The sequence below is a fragment of the Antennarius striatus genome, chromosome 4, assembly GCF_040054535.1.
Source record: "Antennarius striatus isolate MH-2024 chromosome 4, ASM4005453v1, whole genome shotgun sequence".
Lineage (NCBI taxonomy): Eukaryota > Metazoa > Chordata > Actinopteri > Lophiiformes > Antennariidae > Antennarius > Antennarius striatus.
In genome coordinates, this window is record NC_090779.1 from 19,592,291 (window position 1) to 19,612,041 (window position 19,751).

General features: G+C 41.7%; 1 protein-coding gene across 6 annotated transcripts in view; it reads left to right on the plus strand.

The window, feature by feature from the left end:
* The window catches only part of LOC137593422 (pleckstrin homology domain-containing family A member 5-like), a 64,712-nt gene that overhangs the window by 43,723 nt on the left and 1,238 nt on the right, over positions 1-19,751 (plus strand). For 2 of the 6 annotated variants that reach the window (XM_068312105.1, XM_068312110.1), the window contains 19 exons: positions 1,550-1,650; positions 2,848-2,963; positions 4,428-4,925; positions 6,287-6,767; positions 7,804-7,887; positions 9,604-9,657; positions 10,565-10,645; positions 13,124-13,186; positions 13,268-13,348; positions 13,614-13,763; positions 13,880-13,981; positions 14,478-14,627; positions 15,858-15,972; positions 16,369-16,484; positions 17,534-17,749; positions 17,864-18,025; positions 18,657-18,790; positions 19,183-19,325; positions 19,559-19,655. In XM_068312105.1, coding sequence (XP_068168206.1) covers positions 1,550-1,650; positions 2,848-2,963; positions 4,428-4,925; positions 6,287-6,767; positions 7,804-7,887; positions 9,604-9,657; positions 10,565-10,645; positions 13,124-13,186; positions 13,268-13,348; positions 13,614-13,763; positions 13,880-13,981; positions 14,478-14,627; positions 15,858-15,972; positions 16,369-16,484; positions 17,534-17,749; positions 17,864-18,025; positions 18,657-18,790; positions 19,183-19,325; positions 19,559-19,647 — 2,936 coding nt within the window. In that variant the 3' untranslated portion in view covers positions 19,648-19,655. Of the gene's footprint in view, positions 1-1,549; positions 1,651-1,717; positions 2,533-2,847; positions 2,964-4,427; positions 4,926-6,286; positions 6,768-7,803; positions 7,888-9,603; positions 9,658-10,564; positions 10,646-13,123; positions 13,187-13,267; positions 13,349-13,613; positions 13,764-13,879; positions 13,982-14,477; positions 14,628-15,857; positions 15,973-16,368; positions 16,485-17,533; positions 17,750-17,863; positions 18,026-18,656; positions 18,791-19,182; positions 19,326-19,558; positions 19,656-19,751 lie in introns of those variants that run through there. The other 4 variants (XM_068312111.1, XM_068312106.1, XM_068312108.1 and 1 more) reach the window with 4 other exon arrangements.

Here is a 19,751-nt window from a genome sequence, read left to right on the forward strand (position 1 = left end):
ATGCCATTTTTTTTTGGTGCCAGTTAAGACATAATTTTTCCCAAAGACGATGCTTTATCCAAGGCTTGGGTGCAGACCACATTTTGAAAAAGACAGCATTGCATAACATTTCTAACTAACGTTCTACTCTACAGATTATGCTGATTTTTCTTTTTTTGCAATGGGTGCACATTAGTGGGTATGTTGGACTGACATGTTGTAAACAAAATACATCTTGCTAATATGTAAAGATCTTCCTCTAATCCTGTTTGATGGACCGCTGTAAAAATTTCCCTGTGATCATCATTTTTTCCTGTGTATGGCTCTGTAATTTAGCAAAGAGAGCCGAAACTTTATTGAATGTTAAATAGATCAGGATTTATTTAATGATCCATTTAGCTTTCTATTTCTCTTCATGATATACATGTCTGGGTCTCAATCCAGTTATAGAGTTTTAAAATTATTTATTAAAATCTATCACTCAACTTTTCTATTTGCTCTTCTTTTTTTATATAAGGTATTTTTTATCTGAGCAGTTATTGATGGGTCATTTCATTTTGTCTCAGGTAGAGATATTGTACCAGAATATTGACAGAGCTGTGTGCAGAGAACATATGAAAGCTTTTCTATTGAGCAAATTAATTGAATACTGTAAATCACTGAGGCAGTAACTCTTGTCATGGTGTGAATCCACATATTGCAGTGCCCCCTGCTCACTCGATGAGAATAAAGTCATCATTTCCGCTGATCCGGATGATATCCAGTCTGTGTTTTTTCTGGCGTCTACTAGTCCTGTCGCCTGCTTTCCGCCCACTGACTGACAAAAGCCACAGACAGCAGCCGACCCAAAGGCTTTATCCAGACACACGTTAAGAAATTCATCCGTCAGCAGAGAGTGGGCACAGAGGTCATGAACTGCTCCTGAACTAGACTTAAATGCTATTTGTCGACTATTCATGTGCACTCAGGATTTCACACAATGTTTATCTCTGAAGACTGTCCTACTAAATCTTCTGTCTGTGTGTGTCTGTTCGAGAGTGAGACACATCGGGTGGTTATATACTGGTGAGGAGATCATTGTGTCAGTATCAGACTGCAGAAATGGAGTCAGGTCTCAAGTTATTCCCTGAAACATTAGTCACTGTTCATGATGAGAATTATTCACACCATTTACTACTGGTATGTGTTAACAGACTTTTGCATAACATCCCAAGTCAAAACACGCACACATACCAGGCAGAAAGAGACGATGCACATTTGAGATTGTAGCAAGCACTTTCTAGATCTATTTGGTTCCCCTCACTGTTTTGGTAATCAACACAGACTGCTGACATCAAATTAAGAGATTAAGCAATGTTTTACACAAGACTTTGTCTAATCAGTACACCCATCCTCGTCTCCACCACCCTATTCGTCAGTGTAGAGCCCTGTCTGTGAACTTAATGAGAATTTGAGCAGGCTCATATTTTCCACCTTTTCCTTTTTTAATTTTAACCTCACAATCACAGGAGTAAGATGACAAAAATGTTGTGCCCACTTATGCAATGTGTTGCCTGTTTTTTTTCTGCAGATGAGAAAGAGGAGGGGATACTTGGCAGCATCCTCCTCCCAAGTTTTCACGTGTCCATGCTCTCTGTGGACGATCACATTAACAGAAAATATGCCTTCAAGGTCAGTGCATGTTTTCATTCTTGTCTCACTCTGTATAACTGCACATTACATGCTTGAGTACATTTAGACCATCAAAGTAAATACTAGTATTATTTAAAGCTCTAGTAAAATAAGACCATAGGAGCTGAATGTAAGTTGAAAGTGAGACATTCTTTATACTATGGGCGCCTTTTGTTTCCAGTGTTTTCTTTAGCATTAAAATCAACACACAAGGTTTTCTTTGCTTTGATTGGGATTTGTCTAAGTCTTTTGAAAAACTTTGAGTTGGTCGACAGGTGAAGCAATGCTAGTCATCTTTTACAACTTGTGCTGCACATTACTAAGGCTAGGACAGAGACTGCACCCAACATTTTGGTGCGACAGGCTTAGTTTATGGGTCCTTAGTAGTGTGTACCGTGTGGGTCCTTCAAAAACGTTTAGAGATAACAAAGTAGAGCTGCCAAACACAGCCAAACACAGACACTCAGGAGTCTGCTCAAGGTCTCTCCAACCACACAGCCCACTCCTTTTCCAACTTGACTGAAAGAGAGAGAGTTGAGGTAGAGGGAAACACAAGAACATGGTCCTGCTGCTTCAGTTTCCATTGATTATCTCAAGAATTGGATGTCGTTTTGACTCATTTTTTTCATTCATGTCCCCTGTTGCTGTGGCTGCAATGACCATATCATTAAAGATGACTCATTTCTCAAGATTATTCAGAAATGAGGAGAGTTATGAAAAGACTGTTTTGTTTTTCGGATTTTAGTAAACAGGATACTTAGGTTGTTCCCTAACCATTCTGTTTTTCTTTCTTTGTCTGGCTGTGACAATAAATGTGTTTGTTCACTGCAAGCAAAAAGAGCGACTGTGGGACAATGCATCTGTGAAAAAATGCAGTTCATGGTAAGCCCTACGGATTTGTGGCAGATTTAATGTCCTAGTCGATTGGTATGCTTGAAACTGATGCACATAGCTCGGAATTTTTTCACAAGTTAACAAATAGTATTTCTTGCTAGTACATTTTAAGAACTACGACCTGTCTCTGCAGCTCTACGCTCATATTTAGTGATAAATCTTCATGACAGTAATCAAGATTGTTTCTCTGGACAGTGTTTAAGTGGGTATTATCTCAGTAAACTTCATGCTTTACTCTTCTGTCTTTCAGATGACTTTGTGTGTGAATTTCGCTCTTCTTGATCCTGTCCACTGTATAAACAGGCCACACATCCCAACATGAGGACATACTATTTTTGCACTGACACAGCGAAAGAGATGGAGTCATGGATGAAAGTAATGACTGATGCTGCACTCGTACATGCAGAGCCAGTCAAAAGGTTTGTACCAACAGTTTTACATAGAATCTGTTGTATTTTTCCCCCTTTTTTGAATTTGGTCTGTTTGCAGTGATCCATTTAAAACATGTCTAAAAAAATCCTTTTAGGATGGTTCACAATTATAATTGTCTTTGCATTCCTTAGTTGATTTGATCGTCTTTTAAGCATTGTCACTCCAACCAAATGCTTTTTATATCCCAAATATAACTTGTTAAGGTCTTGAGTAGTTCAACACCACTTTTGACATTTCTGCTCTGAGTTTGTTGAAGGAGCTGCGCCTGTCTTGAAGTTATGTAACTGCATACTGTATTAAATGTCAGACTTAATTATGGAGTAACGAACAGAAGAATATATGTGGGCATAAACATGCTGTCAATGTATGGGCATTTTGTTCAGGGAATCTTGTACACAGCTGTGTTGTCTGATCATGGCCACAGACTCATAGCAGCTTTTTCTTTCTTTTTTAAACTCTGTTAAATGTCTGTCATTTGGCTGCCTGCCTGTCTAATGCCCTCTTTTACATGGGCAAGCAAGGGCGTAATGGTGAAGTGCTTTGTAATTACACAGAGCAGTAGTGCCTGAAATCAAGTGAATAGCTCTGTTAAAATTGGCCAGTGTAATACAGCTATGTCGATGAACAGAATGCTAATATCTGCCTTGACTAAATGCTACCTAAATTTCAATGACTCTGGTGCTATTCTCCAGACAGGATAAAATGTTATCGCCTCTTCATGATTTAACTTGTTTTACAATGTTTTAAAAAATAATTAAAATATTGATTAACCAACGTCCTTTTTCAAATTAGTTGAATTTCATGGGGTTAAATGGGTCGTATACCAAGCTGGCGGAGCCATAAGGCTGGAGAAGACATTAAGTGACTGGAGCTGCTATTTAAAAGATACAAGTGGAAAGTCTGAAGGAATGCCTTTCCGACGGCCCTCTTAGTGCTTACCCACTGAGGCGTGTTGCTAAAGGGGATTTGCCAAACTTTGAAGCTGTGACCTTGAGTCTGTCTAAGGCCATGGAGTAGCGGTGTCTATTACCCCAGGATACCTCCCTAAGGACCACAGAGCTGTAGATGGTCTTTTAGAAACGGGGCATGGGGGAACTGCAAATGGATTACAAGAGTCTAAGCAGCACTTTTGTCAAGTGCCCAAGCAGAGGCAATATTTTATTGGAGATATCTGATTTCCTGGTTGCCGCCTGGCTTTCTTTGGCAGTTAGAAGACGCATTGTTTAACTCCACTCATTTTCTCACTGTTTTTTTGATTTTTTCGGAGCTGTCCACATTAGTAGAGATTGTACAGTGATCTACCTGATACGTCTGCAATACCTTTTGCTGATCATCTGACAGATGAATGTAACAGATGCCAATTTAAATGCAATCTTCAGTTATTTCCCCCAGATGACCATATGTGTTTTAATTAACACTGTTCTATAAGACCTTCTGTTTGTCTTAATCAGGTCGGACATAGTAAATGTAGAGCAGTGTGGGCCACAGGATATCAACCAAGTTGCTAACCACAAGCCTCTGCTCACACAACCCGAAATCCAGAAGAATGAACGCAACCGTGAGGTTGACCATGAGCGCAGCACCACAGTCCCGTCCACCACAGCAGTGGAAGAGAAGAAACAGAAAGACGCTGAGCGTTACGGCTTCCAGAAGGATGGGGCAGAGCGCGAGCGTCCACTCACAAAGATCAATAGTATCAAACTGCAGCCAGCCCAGGTACCTGTCAAAGCTAACGTCACCTCACCACAGACTCCAACAGAAATGGACGGGTCGCAACGTGCCCCTCAGGTCAATGGATCTGGTGAGCAATGTCCAACTGAGGGGACAGGAGTCTCTCCTCACAAAGCTCACGAGCAAGACCGCTCCCTGAGTAGAACCAGTTCTATGCAGCAACTGGAGCAATGGGTCCGCATTCAAAGAGGACGCAATCAGGACGATGATACCAGGAGGTTGGTTTGGTTATGTGTTTTTTTTGTGGGTTTGAAACAACTTATTATTGCAATTATTTAATATGTGGTGCAAAAAGGAAGTTGTTTTAAGGCTGTTGTGCAAGAGCCCAGTTTTTGTCTTATTATGAAAGCAAGAAGTGGAACTTGGCTTAAAGTGGTATAATCTAGAAATGCTGATTGACCTGCATGTTAAGACAGGAGGGATTCTCCCTTAATACCCCACCCCCACCCCATCTATCTATTTACAGTATATATACAGAGTCTGACTTCCCAAAGCTTCTTAGTTCCATTTCTCCCCACAGCACATGTGATTTCAGCTAGCTGTGTTTTTAACACTTTGATATTCCACTGTTGAGTGTAAAGTAAGGAGAACAGGGGATGAAAAATAGCTGAGCTGAGCTTTTAACAAGAGTTACTGTCTGCCACTGACCGTGCTGAGAGAGTTCCACTTTTAATTGGTGGAGATTAAATTTGCTCCCTTGCTCTGTCTGCCTTTCTGTCTGCCCACCCATCTGTTGGAGTGTGTCTCTCCATATGTCAGTCAGCTTTGCATTGACTGGATTCGTTTTCATCTTTGACACAGCCTCTTTGCTTCCACTCACTTCTTGGATCGGTTTATTTTAAAAAGACACCCACATCTGTTATGAGCAATGCATGAAAAATGTGATCATGCACAAAAATCACTGCAAGGCCTTGGTTTTCACCAGTGTTGTGGCCGTCTATGATAAGTGTGTACACACCCTTTTCACTCTCTCAGTTAATCTCTTTCAGCAGTCTCTGTTTGTCATTACGCACAAGTCCTAAGGAGTGATTTTTAGTTACCATGTAGACAAAAAGGTTAGGTTTTTATAGACCAGTGAGCATTTTCACCACCATCTGTCCGGGGATGTCAGGAGGAAACATTTATAGTGACAACAACATAGACTTTGAAGCCACTGTGGGATCTGATGCTTTTTAGAAACTTGCTGTCATTTCTCCGGACCATTTGTTGTGGTGAGGTTCATGAGAGTAAAAGGTTCCAATTGATTATCCATCAACAAGACTGGAGAGACTTTGCAAAGCTAAACCTTTAAAAAGGCATAAAATTACATTTCTGTGATGAGTGAGCAAGTTTGTTCAAAATTAAATTTAAACTCCAAGAAAAATTGTTCCAACTTTGTAGACTAACAGTCACACTGTTAGTCTAGAGCTATCCCAATAGTTAGTCAATATCTATTGGGATACCTGGCTCTTATACGTATTACATCTGACTTTAACTAAACTTTACAGTTGCTGTAATTCAGTCAAGCAGTTAATAGTAGCCAAAGCAACTTATATCAAATTATATATGAATAACTACTTTTCTTGTTCTTTTCCCCCAGCATTACATCATACCAGACACTGCCTAGGAACATGCCAAGCCATCGGGTACCCTACATGCCTCATTATGGCGATAGCTACTGCAGTATGCCTCGGAATAGCATGGCACAGCGGGACAGCATTTGCAGTATGTCGCCATCATTGTACGATCAGGCCTTGGGTCCCTCGGTGACTGATAAGCGCCGGTCCATGCGCGACGACACCATGTGGCAGTTATTTGAGTGGCAGCAAAGACAGGCCTACACCCGGCAGCCAGGGCTGTACAGCAATATGGCCAGCCCAAAAACCATGATAAACCTGTCAGAGCACGCCGCACCAAGCCACTCCATCCCCCCCTCACCCTCCCATGGCTCCTTGTCCATGTATGGAGGCTATTCTCCAATGCGATCCTACAACATGCTCAACGCTCGTTCGGAGGTGTCCTCTCCCATCTACAGAAGAGACTACAGCATCGACAGACGGCACAGGCCACAACCTAGCAAGGTCTGTTCAAACAGCTGAAGGCATGTCTACCAGCAAAAGCTGTACTTATCATATATTTATTCTATTGATGCTCAGTTGTTTACAGTGGTGTTAGTTCCATCAACAAAAACTATGATGAAAAGTTTTCACCGTACCAAAAAATACCAACATCACTGACTAAATCAATGCATCCAGACTAAATGTAGTTTCATGAATAAAAACTTTATCCATGCATCCTTGCATGCATACATACATGCAGACATGCAACATACATGCATGCATACATAAATAGTGACAATGGCAGCAGGCCAATAAGGGTATTCAGACAATCCTTCTTGGCGGTATTGTTCTCCAGCTCTTCCAGGGGGGTTCCTAGGAGCTCCCTGGCCAGCTGAGATACAGTAGTAATCCCTTTGGGGGGAGGGGTTCTTTGTCTAACCCGGAGTCTCCTCCATGTTGGGTGTGTCCAGAATAATGTCAAACAGGTTCCCTGGAGACATCCTGATCAGATGCTCATGTCATCTTAGCTGGTTCATTTCATTGTGAGGGAGCATTGGATTTAGTTGTGCATCCTCTCATGCATGGAATCATTTAGTCACAAATGTTGTGAACTAGCGTTTTTCACGACAATATGAAGGAACCAATAAGCAGAATGGAAATTCACTTTTTTTTGTAGGATTTTGATGGAATCAGACTTTTTTAGTCTTCCGCAAAGCTGCATTCTTAATTATTCAGTCTGTTTCAATCTTCATCTTTAATGTTAAAGAGTAAAATGACAAAAATATTAATTTAGGTTAGATCAAAGGCTGCACTGTTAATTATTTTTTGGCAGACATCATTCTATACTTTGACTAAAACAAAACAAAGTTTATGTCAATTCAAACTTGTCAGTAGGATTAAATGAAAATAAGTGATGAATTAACACCAGCTGACACAAAATGCATTTTGGATGCTCACAACAGCAAACTCAAGAATGCTTTTATGAATGACAATGATGTGATATTTTGAGCACATGTCAAACTTCATTGAACCATATGTGTTTCTTGGCCTCCTACAGTATGCCTACACACCTGACAGGAGATCACTGCCTGTTGGGATCCCAATCCAGACAATCACTGCCCAGTCTCTTCAAGGCAAAACAGTAAGTCCTCATCCGTGTATTCTAAGTGGATTTCCCTCCAGCGCCACCCAGTAATTTCAATATTTGCATACTTCTTATCTCACTTTTTCTTTTGGGTTTAACTTGATGTCTTTTACTGACAAGGCTATTTTCATAGCACAGCCTACACTCCCTTTCTGTCCTTCATTTTCTTCCAAGAAGGCATTGTGACTAAATCTTTAGAAACAGATTTAGGCATAACTCAGATGTTTGTTCCAAGTTGTAGAAATTTGGGTGTGTTTACTTCAGAAGTTTCTTTTGACTCACTTCACATCAGTGGAGACTTGAACCCTGTCACAACTCTCAAAGCCAGATTTGGACTTTCTGCCGACAGTGTCCTTGAGGAGCTGGTAAAGTGTGAGCTTGATTCTGTAATAAATGCTGAACTGTTCAGAACTCTTCAGGCTTGAGTGTATGTGAAGACTGGATGTGGACGATGTCGACTCCACAGATAACCTCGGTCCTGAGCTGCATGACAAACTCTTTACCTCGTCATAATAACTGTTCACCTATTAAGCTCCTGACACCTCTAAACCTCCTGTCCTGGTGTGTTCTCTCCTTTCTTCTCCCACTGCCCCCGGGATGTGTCCTTGTTTCAATCTGCCTGTATATCCCTCCCTTCCTCCCCCCATTTGCAGCCCGAGGAACTGACTCTGCTGCTGATAAAGCTGCGGCGGCAGCAGGCAGAACTAAACGGTATCCGGGAGCACACTGTAGCACAGCTTATGCAACTAAACATGGACGGTAACAACCCAAAGGTTAGGCTCCCAGAGACGCCCCTGCAAAATTGTGTTAGCATGTGCTGTGTATGCCGTCTTACTTGTTTAAGTTATTCATTTTGATCCAGAGGATTTTTTTTTAATCTACAAGGGAGAAAAGGCAAAAATAATCAGCATTTTCTCTAAGATTATGCTTTTGCTGGACATAGTATGTCAAAGTTAGAGATTAATTGGCTTCTCTGTTTTCCTTCTTTTCCGAAAAATGTGAATTGTCCAGAAAACAAAATAAACTTAACATTCAGAATCTGACCGTAGCTTTTCAATCAGCTGAGTTTTACTTCCCCCAGAAGACCATGAAGATGTCAGCCAGAGATGAAACTTAAAGCCACTGGCAAGCTCAAAGTGTGACCAGCTAAAGAGGTCAAGGCCGCTGGCATGCGTAATTGTTAATTCAGGATTTTTGCTTTTAAAGTCTCTACTAAGACATCAGACTACAGATTTGACAGTTTTTAATGTAGGTCATCAAGGACTGAGGTGGAAAATGGCTGGATATGACAGATTTGGTCTTTTGAACACTTGTGAGTTTTTTTCAAATACCACTAGACTTAACTTGAAGTCTCTTTCTACTTGCGAAGATGGTTTCCTAACTTAAGCAGTTTTGCTGGCCATTCTCAAAATATAGTGTAAGCATTCTTTGAATCAGCTCACAGCTTTCTTTTAGTTTTCTTTTGTCACTCAGTCACTATGTAGCTCTTGTGTGTCCCATAGCACGCTTATTCTGTTACTTTAGAAATCTATCTGCTACATGACCTCGTTTCTTTCCCTGACTCTCCCTGCCTTCCTTTGTGTCCGCTTTTCTTTGGGTGTAATGTAAATGATGTGTGAAGTGAGAGTCAGAGATAGAAAAAATATCTTTTTCTTATTTTTTTTCTCACTCTCTTGTTACTTTTTCTATCCTCTCCTTTGCTGCGGATGTTAGAACGACATTCTGTCCCATCATCTTCAAAGGAACCTCATGTATATGGACAATCAGGTGGAGTAATGCATGAATGAATGGCCCTGTCTCCTGTTGTCATCATGAATTGAATAATTTCATGCTTTGCAGTTACTATTTTAATCAGTGCTGTCGTTGTGATTTCCTGTTTGCCTCGCTAACCTTATAGGAGTGATATCTAATGTTAATTTGTGTAGGTGTTACTATATTTCATCGACTGGTATCATACACACCACAGTCTTTATAGCTGAAGCTAGTTTGAAATAGCCATCCTTAGATGGACCTATGGATTGACCTATTAGTTATGCTGACTACGCATATGGATTCTACTTAGTAGTCGGGAGATATGGACAAGCTATGTTTTTATGTACAGTGCATATAGAGGGGCATGTATCATGTCTTTCATCATCTGTTTTAATTGCACTGAAGTGCTGTGAGAGAACAAGCAATTACTTGAGTTCTATGTGTAGCACAGAGGCTCAATAACACATTTATGATAATAGATGTAGAGAAGATCATTTCTTACGTAAATGAGTTAGCCTCAGTTTTGTGTTGCCACTGAGAAATATGTAATTTTGAAAACGAGGTGATGAGGCTTAACTCTTGCCGACTACTCCACTACATATATTATAATGGTAGCGCTCGCTAGATTTGCATCATTAGAATAAATCAAAGTTTAACTCGAGATTTTCGCCGCTAATGAGTAAGCGTCTCAGAGCTTTGCACCGCGCTGTCTCCCTAATCCTGTTTTCAAGCATTTTTAAATTGCTTCTCATTGCTTTATGCACCCTTGTCCTCGTTGGATGATTGTGCGTGAGTCTTCTTTTTTGAACGAGAGAGAGAGAGCGAGTTAGCGAGGCGTAACAACGTTGTAGCTGTTGTGTCTGAAGTGAACGCTTGCTTTATACTGACACTTGCTGTATCGCTCCTTTCCACACCGGACAAGATGAAGGAAAATGACCCTTTAATCATCATGACTCACACTTTGATTGAGAACTCTGCCACACGGCCTCAACTTTACCAGCAAGTAAGGCCAGCCAAAGGCTTTGCTCCGCCTCATCCTCACCAGTCACTGTTGTTATTTTGGTCGTTTGTGCAATGCTCCTCCTACGGTGTCCAAGTCCTCATGGCATCTTGAGACCGGTCCCCTGTATCATTGATATTGCCAGCACCTCCTCCATCCATTGCTTTTTGACTGTTCTCTTATTCTGAGAAGTCATACCAACACATGTATGACTTGTGAAACAGTGTTATGCTGTGTATGCCTTTCTGTTTAGTCCCTCCTTCACTCTGGTTAGTGTGTGGGGGCTGGATATAGTTTACTCTAGTATTTCCCGTATGTTTAAAAACCACTATAGCTAAATCAAAAGCTAGAACTGTGGCTGCTCCCAGATCATTTAGGCTGCAAAGCATCTCGTCTTCACTCCTTTACTTATCTTGTTTTGTCTAGGATAGCGTGTGATTTTTCATGATCCTTTACAGAATGTGTTCCCTGTTATTTGTGAAGCCACCTGGAGCTTGCAGGGGGACTCTTAATTAGTGCATCTTAATTTGATGTTACCAAAAGTGTAATTCTGCATTCAATCATGTGTTCATGTTCCCTTTCTGTTATTAATAGTGTAGTGGATTGTTTTAATGTCATTATAGCATAATAAAGCAAATTAACAAGTATTACACTGTCATAGAACAAAACATGAAAGTAATGTTTACAGTTAATTCAACGAGTGTTGGTTTTAAAGTAACATCTGAGGATTAGACTTCCCAAAATGCTTAGGGAGTGATGCTTTCTGTGACGTCGTCTGTTTAACGTCCCTCTCACTCTCCTTTGTCGTCAGTTGATGGCAAAGATAAAGACGGCTGAATGTCTATGATATCGCCTCGCCACTTTTGTAACCACCTCCTCAGGTTTTAGAGTAATAGCCCGCACCCACTCACTCTTCCCACTCATTCATTGGAGTCCCAGGTCGGCAACAACTGCATTCCCACCTGTTCAGCTGCCAGAAGTCTGTCTCTACTCCTCGTCCTCCTCATGCCACTAGTAATCCACACCGTACAACACAACAGTGAAGCTCCCCTAGCTGTGGGAGTGTCTGCATGTTCTGTGTGGAATGCCATGTGGTTCTCAGGTTCTCACCTCTTATAACTGTGCTGTTTGGTTCCATAGAGGAAACAGTATATGTGTGAATGAGTGGAGGAATGAGCGCTGGTATACGGTGTAGTCTGCAAGTATTTGGACAGCGAGTTATTTTCTGATTGTTTAGATTTAGTGTGTTGCAGAAATACAAGCACAGACTCTTAACTTGAAGGTGAAGTGAGCCTCAGTATACTGAACCACAGAAAGAACCTGTTCTTGGCACCAAACAGATGTGTGACTGAAATATGATAGTCACATTTGACCTGCTTGCAGACCAAACTTAAAACAAAATGCTTCAAAAGAGGCAACGAGGTAGCTGCTACGCAGAGCTGCCAGAATGTCACGAGGGAAGATCCCGAGTGTCTGCTGACGCAGCATCTTTACGTCATCCAAGTGCATCCTTTAATTAATTCAGTAACTTTTTTTGTCCATTGATCAGGGTTCTCAGTATTTTGGGGGGAAGGCAGGAAGTTTGGCGCTTGAACTGAACAACACAGAACGAGCTCTCTGTCCTAATATTTACAGATACTCATGTGTCGTTTGTAGCTTTAGAGGAATGAGTGAATGAAGCAGTTTTTAATTGAATTTCTGGAAAACATGGGATCCAATGCAGTTGAAATAATTTCCCCAGTTTGACACTCGTTTTCTTCCATTTAAAAGAAGAAAGTGGTGTTGATAGAAAAAGGAACAGGGTGTGAGGTCTTATGTTCTCTGGCTTGTAGCTATAAAAATTTTGGTTTGATAGTGGGATTAAACCAAGTGTTGTAATAGTACAATAGTATCATTACTGACATTGAACTGTCTTTGACTGTTTAGCTGTTCATAAATATGTTACTAAACATGTGTTTACGATTGTTCTCAGCATTATTACAGTAAGACAAGGAGATCGGTGGTTTAGTCTATATTCTGGGAATATCTTGGGGCAATATTGCAAAACAGACATGAGTCAAACAGGCACTGGGTTGACCACAGCTACCAGACAGACAGAGTCCTTGGACCAATTAGCTGCAGAGCTTGTGGGGGAGAAGACACAGTTGGCAAACTTAGGGCTACTGAATGTGCTGACACAGCCAGATTGTTTTACATGTCATCTTCTAGAGTTTCCAAGGAAAACAATGCCTCCTCCTGATGGAGACCATTGCGTATGGGCGATGACACACAAGGCACCACAATCGGTATTTAGTCTGGCTGCTTTCCTGCTGTTGGTTTACTAACTTAGATGATTTGATTCAGTGAAAAATGAGCTTCCCCTCAAAGACAAAATGTGACTCAGTTTTAGAGGGTTGTCATGACGCTGCATTAGATCTCCAGATTCTAATCTGTATGTGTGTATTTGATCTTTCTGTCTAAACGTTCTGCCTGTCCTCACAGTTGGGTTCAGAAGACTATCGGGAACACGCCTATACATGTATGCCAGAAGAGATGGACACTGATGTGAGCTCTGCAAGCATCTTTTTCTTGACATTAGTCGAACGACACAGAAGTTCTCACAACTCTTTGTTGCTTTCTCTTCAGGCCAAACTCAGCAAGTTGTGTGAGCAGGATAAAATGGTGAGGACACAAGAGGAAAAGCTTCAGCAGCTGTTCAGAGAGAAGGTGACTGAATGCTTTGTGTTTTAATTTGAAATTTGTCGTTGTTTGAATGTTTCCTGAGATGAACAGTTCAGTTTTTAGTAGTGTTGAGTGGATAAAACCACAAATGGGAGAGTATGGAAGTGAAAAACAGGGTCATGTTCAGAAAAGTTGGACAGATTCAAATAATCCATAATGATGTTGTTAAATCTACGAATTGAAAAGGTTACCGTGATAAATTCCAACCTGGCAATGTTTGTGTGTTGGATATTTTTATGTATTCCTTCAGCACACCCTGGAGACAGCGCTGCTGTCAGCTAGCCAGGAGATAGAGATGGGCTCTGATAACCCTGCTGCCATACAGAGCGTCATCCAGCAGAGAGATTTACTTCAGAGTGGCCTGCTCAGCACCTGCAGAGAGCTTTCCAGAGTCACAGCTGTAAGTCATACATCACATTCACATGCACTAAAACACAAGTCAAAGCTAGACTCTTCTGCTTGTTCTACATGTATTGAAATATTGTCAACCAATATCAAGTATGTTTCCCGAAACAGGAGCTGGAGCGGTCATGGAGGGATTATGACAAGTTGGAAGGAGAAGTGCTGGTGGCCAAGAGCAACCTGCTGGACCAGCTCGATGCACTTGGAAGCCCTCGGGTAGAGTCATTCTCCAGACTGAAGCTGTGCTGCTTTACTTATTTACTCCTTCCTCTGTCAATACCTCGCATGTTATAATAACCAACCTTCGAGTTTCAAGGCTTCAAGGCAGAATTATAACAAACAACATTGAAAACACTTGAGAAGAAGTAACAAATATCTGTAAGCTCGAGTGCCTTTAGCTGCGGTATGGAGGGAGAGTTCAAGGTAAAGTAGTGAGTGATAGATGACTGCAGCGATGACGAAGCCCTCAAGTAAATATTCTTTTCATCTTGTACTTTATTGTGGGATAGATGTGGAGTCAAAGAGATTAGTTCTTCCTGGTTGAGTCTGAGCTAAAGAGTAAGGGCTAGAAAGGAGAGTCACCAGTAAAAAGATCTTTATTTAACCATCTCTGCTTCTCTCCTGCTCCTCCCTGTGTCCACAATGATAGACCAAGTGTTGGGTTCATGTTTGGACATTTGTGAATGCATGTGTATTTTCTGTGTACACACAGACAGAGCCTCCTAGCCAGCAGCACGTTCACATCCAGAAAGAACTATGGAGGATTCAGGACGTGATTGAGGCCCTCAATAAACATAAAGCACAGAGAAACGCTGTTGATGGTGTAAACTGCTATGACTCCTTCAGCAAGCACAGGAATGAGGTGAGGCGTCACAGAGACTCCAAACGGAACACAAGGTCAAAAGTTTCTGCGGCGTTTAATTTAATCGGCTGGACAGAAAGTCATTAACAAGATAAAAACAACAAAGCATATCTCCGGAAATAAGACGCGGTTTTTTTGTCTCCCATCTTTTCTATTTATGTGCAAACTCAATCTTTTATTTTTCGAACTCTTGTGAAAATGTCAATTGAATGGAACTCTTGACAGCTTACTGACATTTTGTTTAAGGAAAGTTTTCTTTAGCCAGATATCCCGTTGTGTAGATAATGATGCTCAGACTGCAGGATGAGCGCTGGATGTCAGTCGCTCTGCAGCAGCGTGTGGAGCGTTCTCTCTGCTTGTAGCGTCCTGTGGGTCAGAATCACTCTTAACCAGATGGGGATTGCCCAGAGCGTGTGCGGTGGCTTCATGTGTCACCTTGCCTCGTGTCCTGTCATACGCTATATAATCCCCAGGAGGAGGACTCGGCTCCCCCACGACCACCCCTACCCCAATCCTATGAGCCAAACCCCCCCGCGGTGCCCCCTCCTCCCTCACGTGCCAGCGTGCGCTCTTCATCACTCCACAGGCCGGAGGACAGGAAGGCCAGTCACAGGAATGGCGCTCACAGCGTAAGCTCGTTGACCTCCCGGTTACCCCCCCCGCCATCAGCTGTGTCATCACATGTCATTGTGATGGTTTCAACTTTTATTTTGATGGACGTCTCATGTGATCGTATTCCTCCATCTTTATTTTTCAGTGAGTTGGATGCCTCAGCCGTGTATTTTTTCCCTTCTCTTTTAAGTTGGATTGCCTCGTCTTGCTTTTCTCTGTGTTTATGAGGCCATTTTATTTTGTTTTGTGGTGTGGTTTGTCCTTGGATACAGAATGAACTTTGTCTGCATTTAGATGCATCTGCCTGTCCACTTCTTTTTTTTTCGTTTGGTTAGGAAACTGTTGAACTCAGTTTTCATGGAAGATTTTCCTTTAAGCCAGTTTAATATAAGTACATTTATTTTTCATTCATGTTTTAAGATTGTGATGTTTTTAAACCCAAGTGGGTTTTTGTTTTTCTGTCTTTGAAGCATTTTATTAAAAAAAAAAAAAGTTCTTAAAAGATGGATTTCTCAGTTTGGAACCAATCTCACTATAACTGTAAATTAGCACCTCCCTGTTGTGTGTGTGTGTGTGTGTGTGTGTGTATTGAACTCTTCTGTTGTTTCTCATTGGCAGGGCCCAGACTACAGGCTGTACAAGAGCGAACCAGAGCTCACCACAGTGACCGAGGTGGACGAGAGCAACGGAGAGGACAGATCTGAACACCCAGCTGAACATTCTGGAAATAAAGGTCTGACAGAGACCAAATTTTTCCGTGTTATTAAGTATATTGGGGATTCTGATTATTGTTCGCACTAAAAGAACACATTTCATTTGAGTGAATTTATACTCTGATGTTTATATTTAAAATGGCATTTAGACAGACATTACTTAAACTTATGGTCAGTCTACAGTGCCACAGCCATTTATTAATCTCCAAACAAAATAGGAATGGCCAAAGTGATGGGCTAACTCCTCTAGCTCTATTCCTTACATTCAGTACAGACATAATAAGACTAATAATAGGCTCTACTTCTATCACAATGTAAAGATAAATCCTAGTCACTGACTGTTGTGTTTATAAAGGTGAGTGGTCTGCCACTGAACCAGCTTCTTGTGTTTTTGGGTTTTTTCCCCCCCTTACCAGGAATGTCCTACCCAGTTGGAATCGTCCCACCCAGAACCAAATCCCCAGTGCCCGAGTCTTCCTGCATAGCTTCATATGTAACATTAAGAAAGAGCAAGAAGCCCGACCTCAGAATGGTGAGTCCCCCAAACCTTAATGTTAACTGATCTGGGACACTTTTAATTGTAATTAAAACTGGACTTTTAACACGCGTTAACCTTTAGCACCACCAGATTCGGCTACATGACGTGACCCTTAAAAAGCTCACTATAAAATGTAAGAGCTAAACTGTTTAGCACTTAATTTCACACAGCAGTAAAGATAACAATGAACAAATACTTTCTGCTCTTGTGTTTTCATTTGTTATTTTGCGCCTCCTGCAGGGAGCAGCGAACTGTCCACATCACATTCCCCTTTTTAGTTTCCAGTTTTGTTCATTAGACTATTTGAGAGCTGGTGCATGGCTCATGACTCCAGATGTTAAAACCAGGCTGTCATAAAATACATGCAATATTTGTTCTGTGTAGTTTCCAGCCTTAAATATACAGTACACTAATTTCATCAGTGCATCACACTTTAGGGTGTTTCTGCTTTTAGTGTGTCTGATGTGCTTGTGTTCAATTAAAATGAGTTATATAAATGAGCCTATGTGGAATCTGATAAATCAGCTGTGCATGAACACATTAATGACTTCCCCATTGGCCATGCAGCTCATTATGCTGGTTGTTTGGTTGTGAGAGTGTGTGTCGGGACTGTAGGGTTCAGCAGGACCCTGGGATATCAGCCTTTTGTACAATCTGCACACTCCGACTCTGGACTGAATCCAGATATGCCAACCCCTCCAGCACAGCACAAATGTCTCCATTATTCACTTCACATCATTAGCTTCTCCTGCTCAGAAATTAAAAACTACCCAGCATGCCTGCACATCCAGCAGGTTCTTTCCACATGTTTTCTGCAGTTCTTTCCAATCTTTACTGCAGTTATTATTTCAGACCTGACTGAAGATGCATGCAGCATCACCAGAGAACATGTGATTATCCTACCGGGTCTAATGTGGACCGTTTTAAGCACAGCTGGTGAACGCTGCGGCACGAGATCTGACCCAACTACATCATGTGTGACATAGGTACTACACCATTATTAATTAATATTTATGCGTGTGTGTCTGTGTTCCTCTGACTAGCATGATCGTCCACGCAGTGCAGTGGAGCAGCAGCTGTGTGCTGCAGAGAGCGGCCGGGCCAGAATGAGCGTGGAGGAGCAGCTGGAGAGGATCCGGCGCCACCAGCAGGGTGCCCTGAGGGAGAAAAAGAAAGGCCTTGGCATGCGGGGTGGCAGCCAAGAGAACACACCCTCTCGGCACTCAGTTGCACAAGAAAACCATTTTCGCAGCATGCAGGTATTGTGATGATAGAGATGCTAAGGAAGCACTTCAGTTCAGAACAGGATGAAAACAACCTCTGAGATATAAGTTATAATATCTAATGTTTGTGTGTTTTGCTGTGTTTTCTAGTCTCAAATGAGGCGCAGAGATGAGGTGATCAGCTGTGACATCCAGGCGTTGGAGGCTTCTCTCCGGCAGCAGGAGGTGGTGAGGGAGCAGGAGACGCCTGCCGAGGAAATCGCTCGCCTCAAAGAAGCCTCTCAGGCTGACCACTTAAATATGGACCGAGAGGTTAGAATGTCTTTTTCATTAAGCAGAGGGGGATCATTTGGGGAGATGCTTAGTGACAGCACTTTACTAAAGCCTTGGCAGAAAATGTGTTTTTGAAATAGACAATTTAAAAACCTGACATAATTACATGGAAGGTAACAGTAAGTTGTGGACTTATTTGAGTTGTGCCTTTTTAAAAAAGAGAAAAAAGATCCATGAGCTTAGGTTAATAGTGAAATACTTCATTTGTAGAAATCAGTCTAAAAAATGCAAATTGGCGAACACTACAAGGAAAGGATTTAAAAAACACCAAACGGAACACGACCCGTCGTCGCGAAACTATTCTCGGACAATTGAGCTCAAGGTCCTTTTTTTTTTCTTCAATTCAGAATTAACAGGCTCAATAAATGCTTTACTGTTTGCATTCCTAACAGATCTCTGCAAGCTGTAGTGTTTCTTACTCAGGGGCAAAGCCTTTGGTAGTGAAGAACATGCCTCCCTGTATTGTGGGTCATGACAGAGAAGAGCAGCTGTTATTTATTTCATTTTTTAACTGTAAAAATTTAACTGTTTTTGTTTTATTTTATTTTATTATTGGATATTATTGTGAAGGGTTCAATGTGATGTGTACCCTTCTGTTCTGTGTCGTCAGCTCTCTATTCCTGACAAAGTGCTGATTCCTGAACGTTATGTCGAGTCAGATCCCGAGGAGGCTTTGAGCCCCGAACAGGAGGCTGATAAGCAGAGGAAAGTCGATCGCATCAAAGCCCTTATCGTCAAGAATAGGTAAACGCACCGCTCTGCTGAGCCGTTGTCAGTTAAATGTCGTTAGCAAGGACAGGAATCCTTTGGTGGAAGGTCTGTCTTTGCAGGTGAGTGCTGATTTTTCCCAGCAGGTCATGTGTGAAAGGTTTTTAGAAATGAGAAATAAATCTGGGGTTACGGCAGGTCAGCATCATCATACATGGCTCCAACACAACCATTCCAGCCTGCCCATGCAAATCAGTGCCTTGGATGTGCACAAATGTGTTGAGCCACAGTGACATTTATTTCTAAATGTCAGCCTTGTTGAATTAATTTATGATATCTTGTCTGCCCCTTAGGCCGTTTGTGTTATTTCAAATACTGATGCTTTATTCCATATATTAAGAGACCATCTGATTTTTGTTTGCTCCCAGCATGCAGAATGTGATTCCCAGTATGACTCTAAACCCAGAGGAGGACGCTGAGGAGGAGGTGACCATACAAGAAAAGGAGAAGATGATTAACATCTCCTATGAGCTGGCGGCAGAGGCCTCCAAACGCAGCAAGCTGGTAGCAGGTACGTCTCCAGAGAGGTGGAGGAGTTGGATTGCTGGAAGATCACACATTTTCTTTAATTGCACTTAAACTGCAGCTTCTTCCATTCTTTGTATTCAGCGTTGGTAGTTTCTTCATTCATTTCATTGACTTCAGTCATGATTGTCTGAATTTTGGGTCATAAGTCATTAGTTGTTGTGAATTATTATTTATGTGCCTGGTGTCTGCTCAACATGTTGCTCTGTTTCATTGCAGTGAAAAGCCTGTCGCCCCCTTCCTCACCCCTTCAGTCTCCTAACACACCCCCTCAACTCACTGATGGGTCTCACTTCATGTGTGTGTAGTAGCACCAGTAAGGGCTTTCATCAACCTGTTCTGTCCATACTCATAATGCTGTATTGTTTATGTTGTGAGTGTTGTTTGTGCATGTAGAAATGAAGGGATTGAC